Genomic DNA, 6,000 nt, shown 5'->3' with positions numbered 1-6,000 from the left:
GTGGGAGGAGAGGCAGTGAAGGGAATGGTTAGAGGAGGCAAAGTGGAATTAAATCATTTGAAGGATGTTCTATCAGGAAGAAGAGACTTCACCAAAAACCCCAACTCTGAGATCTGTGACTCTCTGCTGGCATCCAAAACGTGAGATCATTTTAACCTTGTGTTCATTGTTAATTAGAATAGTTGTTGTTTTCAGAAGAACATTGAGAATAGTTGTTTTAAGTGTTTAGTTGTGTCGTTGTTATATTCAGTCAACTGCACTCAAATCCAGCCATAATGTATTATGTTCTGCACACACAGAGCCTTAGGATGAATGACACCCTGGGAAATGGCACCAACTCCTCCATCCCCGTCTTCTCCGTGTCCGGAGGAGCCATCGCCGATCTGGCTATCAACCTCATCCTGTTTCCCCCCAGCAACATCTACGTTCTGTGGCTGATACTGAGTGGAGCTGGTGGGACGATAGCCTCCGAGTTCTTTTATCTCAATCTGACTGTATCTTTGATCATCTCTACCGTGGGCCCTCCGTTTTACTTTGCATTTCTCTTCACATGCAACTCTACTTTTCAATTGGTTGCATACTTTATTTTTGTTTTGTTTTTCTGGTTCTCTGTTCCGTCGTTCCAGTGCTGTATCTGTGTGGAGCGTTACATAGCGGTGGTTCACCCTGTGGTATTTCTCAGGTACAAAGCTATTTGGTACAGGGTGGCCTGTTGCTGCGTTGTCTGGTTGATGGTGTTTGCGTTCAGCTTGTTTTTGTTTTTGTCTTTGAAAGTGATGTGTTACATATTTCTGGGCTTTTGCATTGTGTGCATTTCTGTGGTGTCTTTCTGCTGCTTCTCGGTCCTCAGAGCTCTGAAACAGCCTGGACCAGGAGAAGGACAGAGGGACAATGGCAAAGACACCAAGAGAAGGGCTTTTAGGATTATTCTGATCAGCTTGGTAGTAATGGTAGGGACTATAATGAGCTATTTTCCCTTTATTCTGTCTCTGTCTGAACTACTGAAACATTCCAACCCATATGCAACTTCTATCACATATGTATTTGGCAGGCTGTTAGGGTGTGTTCATCCTTTGCTCTACATTCTCAAAGCTGGGAAGCTGCCATGCTCCAAGTGGCTCTGAAAGCAGAATAGATATCTTTCCAGACCTGTGTGAAATATTGTTTTAAATCTATAAGCTAAATCTTCCACTGTGTCCGGGAAACCTTTATTATTCAGCTTTTTGTTATGCTGTTGTTTATTGAATTACTCATTGTAGAGGAAAAACTGTAATTATACTAAATAGATAAAAGTAGAAGAAGCGCTGCGTGGATCCGTGAATACAACAATAAACTGTGTGGGGGGCACGGTGGCGCAGTGGTTAGCGCTTCGCCTCACAGCTAGAAGGTCCTGGGTTCGATTCCCGCCGGGGGACGCTGTGGGCGCTGGCGGCGTGTTCCTCCTCCGCGTCATCAGCGCCCACACCCTAGGTGGGGTTGGTGATAGGGCCTTTCTGTGTGGAGTTTGCATGTTCTCCCCGTGTCTCCTAGGGTTGATACCCTCACAAAAACATGCACGTAATCCTGGTCTCAATAATGCCTCCCCCTGGCCAGCCGGGGCGCCTGATGGAGGGGAAAGGAACTGGTTGGAATAACGTGTTCCTTCCACGCGCTACGTCCAAACCAGGGAAATCTCCACTGTCAGGTGAAAAGAAGCAACTTGGACTCCTCATGCATAGAAGGAAGCATGAGGTCAGTCCGTTGTCTCCCCAGGCGCGGCAGAGGGAGAGCAGAGCCCAGGATTACATAGGCAATTAGCACTGGGTGAAAAAATGGGTTACAAAATTGTGGGATAAAAATTTAGGATAAAAAAAATAAAATAAACTGTAGACAGGTGCTCTTTGGAGAGGGTATGTAATTATACTATTTTTCTTTTGTTCATCATACCAAGTTTGTTTACCATTTGTGACCCAGTATAGCATGAGGGGCAGTCATTTCGGAAAGCACAGCTTTAGACCAGCCCTGAAATTACTTTTTTTTTTCCTAAAATGTGATAAAGCCACAAAAGCATTTCATAAATATCAGGCTACATTTCACTTAAACGCCAGAGCTTAACTCTGCATGTAAATAAGACTTTTTTTAAATTAATGTGAAGAGAAACCTCACATTTTGCAGGTCACATTTCATCTAAAAGGCTGAATTTCTCAGATCTAGTATTTCTGCATGGCATAACTCTATAAGCCATATCTACAAAACTGTTGGGTCAATCTTCACAACCAATATATCATGTTGTAGCTATGATTCCCAGCTTTCAAATGAAATGGAAAAAATGAAAATGAAAAGATGTTCAATGACTAGCCCTCAGCGGTGTTCGGACACATTTATGAAAAAAGTGTCTCAAGTTAACCCTAACGCTTGAATGCATGTGTGCCTGTTAATTACTGTAAAAGTGTGCAAAAGCTGAAATCATCCCTCCTCAAGTGATCTCTTACAGCCGGTGGTTTGGAGGATGTGCTATTCAAAATGGTGATACATTTTACATGAAAGGATTGAATATGAATATTTGGTACAAGATCTGGGAAGAGTGATCACCAAGCCATGCGCTGAATGGAGCCTGCGGTAGTTCTTTTATGGAGCGAAAAGGGCCCAAGTGACATTTCCTTTTTTTTTTCACAGGACGGCCTTTCATTGATTGCAATAAATAAACAAAAAACAACATTAAAAAAGTATATTTTAAAATACATTCATTGAAGCCTAATCTGTATTAAAGTATAGATTGCTTAAACATATTGTTTTTAATTAAATAATTACAATCAATGGAAAGCTGTCCTGTAAAAAAAATTGAAATGTCACTTGGGCCCTTTTTGCTCCAAGCCCTTTTGTGGAAGACAGGATGTGTTGTTGCTATCCCCCCTCTTGATTAAGTAGTTAATTAATTCACACTCCCACAGAGCAGTCCGTCACCTCATGTTCATTCTCATTGCTACAAGCTTAATTCGCCCTTTTCCCCACAATGCATCTCAAGCAGTCTATTTAAGCAACTTCTTGTTCTATGTTCATTCTAGATGTTTAGCTGTTACTACTGGTTGTGCAGCTGTAAGGGTTAAAAAATCCCTTCACCTCCCCGTCCTCCTCCTTGTAAATGTAGTCAGGCTACTCATGTTATATGTATTGTTTACAGATTATTCTGTGTTCTATGGATTATGATGTGATCTCTTAAACCATGCAACTGAAGGTTCAATGTTATGTGCATGTAATCTGTGTATCATGCTTTGCTCTGGGGGATTGTGATATCAGATTATGTCTCATGTTCGATCAGATCATTTGATTATCACAGCAGAGATACATCGCCAAACTAAGATGCAATATCATTGCATAACTGATTATATCATTGCAATAAATGGTATTGTTAATCTTAATTGGTGTCGTTCATCCTGAGCTGAAACATATAAAAGAACAACAGTTAATAGTATCTCCTTTACCAATGCTCTCGGACAGTTTAACATCTACAGTCTAAATAATGTTAATACCTGTTCCTGGAATACTTTAAATTCATTGTGTTTTTGAAGCGGTGAAAGCCACTTCCAAGGTGTGGCTTTGTCTGTGCCGTACATGTCCCCCCATCTGATTGGTCCATTTTGTCTGTTTTGTAGGCTACATGTCCCGTGCATGCTTGACCAATTGAGGATTGGTCAAGCTTCACATGCCAATTTGGCCCTCCAGACAAAATCATTCATTCAGAATTCATAGAAATATAGAACCAAAGCACATAGAAAGTATAGATCTAGAACACATAATGTATAGATCTAGAATACAGATTTCATAGCTCTAGAACACATAGAATAAAAATTCACCGCTTCACCTCGAACCGAGGTTTGATTTTTCATATTCATACATATTGTTGATGAAACATTTGGAAAATAAAATTATTTGAATTATACTGTGTATTATTATAGTAAATGTACCGACAAAAAGGGTCCCTTCAATCCACCACAATGGTGCAAAAAAAAAAAAACATTTATACAAATGTATACAATGCAAAGTTCTCAAATTAAAACAAAAATCATGGTGGGTACAATCTAAGTGGGCCTCAATAGAGGTCAGGCTAGGCTAAATCAGGCCAAATAAGCCAGTCAAAATGGGACTTATAATATATAGGCTATATAGGTAGTGCACACTTATTTGTATAAAAATATACAGAGATAGAGCAGTGGGATAATAACACATTCATAACATTTAAAATGACAGAAAGGGCCGGGGCTGAGGTGTTAACTCTAATTTAAGCCATGAGGTTGGTGAGACTGAATTCATGTGGTGTTGTCAATAATATAATGCATTAATAGCGCAATATTGGAGTTGACATGAAACACGCTAAGGGATGTAATAATTCACCATCTCTAAATGCACCAATTGAAAAGAAAAAAAATATATATATATTGGTTTAGTTTTCATCTATAATATGCATATACAAGCTATAGATGGTTTCACATATATTCGTTTTATATGTGTTGAAAAATATTGGACACATTGAGTTACTTGGGTGGAGGACATGTTGACAAGCAGTCAACACACAAGGAGTGGCAGTGGCTCAGGGGTTGCAGTCTTAGAACATGGAGGGTTCGCAAAGGGTTCCCAGTTCCATCCCGGGCTCCCCCAGGGCTTGGACACACATAGGTTTTAACCCTTTTCAAAAACATGGGGGGAGGCGGGGGGTAAGGTTCTGTTCAATTAATTCCCTATGGAGGTCACATGTTTTGATAAGGGAAGCTTCCCTTAAGCTCTCCTTAAGGCTGGTTTTAAGAGAAAAGGTTTTCATAAGGTTTTCATTACGTAAGTTGTAGGCCAGCTGCTATAGGAGCAGCCCAGCTGCTGGGAGAAGGCTTGATAAGACCAAGGGGCGGGGTTCAACCGCCAACCAATAGGACAGAATGGGCCGTGCTGGAATGCCATTGGGCGGGGTCACACCTGTAGTCTGCTTCAGAGCCTCTGGTCTGTAGTGACACTGCCCACTTCACGCAAAGCAATGTATTCATATTTGGATAAGGTTTGGATTAGGTTCTGATAAGTTAAAGGACCTATTAGTCAACTTTTTCTTGAAAAGACGCTAAAATAAAAATGTTCCGAAAATATTTTATATATGTGTTTCTATTAAAAAATGACCAAAAAAAGCATAAAATAATTGTAAAATAATAATTTTGGCCATTGTTAGGCTGACTTTGTTTACATCCCTTATCAATCCATATAAAAGAATAGAAGAGGGATATTAACAAAGTCAGTCTGGCAATGGCCAAAATGATTATTATATCATTATTTTACGCTTTTTGTGGTCATTGCTGAATAGAAACATATTGTCTCCTTTAAGGTTCTGATAAGGTATGGATTATTTATATCACCTACATGTGTGAACGCACCCCCAGAGTTAGTTTAGAAGAGTCCTTGAGCAAGACTCTGAACCCCTAGTTGCTCCCGGTGAGTACGTTGGTGCCTTGCATGGTTTAATCATTTAAAAAAAGTAAATTAAATAAATAAAAAAATACAAACGAAACAAAACTCAGGGTCGTCAGTATCAGGCTTCCTACACACAGTTTGGCTTGAGCTTGATTCAAGCCAAGAGGCTTGGAAGAGGCATGAAACCATGTGACTTCCATAGAGAATGCATTGGACGACACCCTCCCCCCTTCATTCTCAAAGGACAAGGACAGGGTATATCACTCTTTAGTGTGAATGCAGACTTAGGACCATAAATATTAACACAAGTAATAGGAATATTGTTAATTTTACTAGGGGTGTCTTCTAAAAATCGACGAATCGACGCGTCGTTTTAAGCCCCGGGAATCGACGCCAATTGTTTGAGTCGAAGCGAAAATATATATTTTTTTATATCACCAGTTATAGCCTACTACTGCCAGTACTGCGGTGCACTGCTGGACTGGTGTGGTGTCATGTACTTCCAATGAGAAGCAGCAATTGGCGAACAGTTATTTATTGTCTCGCACCAGCGTCGGGTTGAAAGTGAGACGG

At 40.3% G+C, this 6,000-nt stretch overlaps 1 protein-coding gene across 1 annotated transcript in view; it reads left to right on the top strand.

The window, feature by feature from the left end:
- Positions 1-308: 308 nt before the first annotated feature.
- Positions 309-6,000, top strand: part of LOC308300827 (mitotic checkpoint serine/threonine-protein kinase BUB1 beta-like) — a gene marked incomplete at both ends in the record, with an annotated part of 82,057 nt that continues 76,365 nt past the window's right edge. Inside the window, one exon of the mRNA XM_080744725.1 lies at positions 309-453. Coding sequence (XP_080600851.1) covers positions 309-453 — 145 coding nt within the window. The remainder of the gene's footprint in view (positions 454-6,000) is intronic.

Source organism: Nannobrachium achirus (genome assembly GCF_963921795.1).
Source record: "Nannobrachium achirus genome assembly, chromosome: 16".
NCBI lineage: Eukaryota > Metazoa > Chordata > Actinopteri > Myctophiformes > Myctophidae > Nannobrachium > Nannobrachium achirus.
This window is presented reverse-complemented; position numbering and strand designations above follow the sequence as displayed.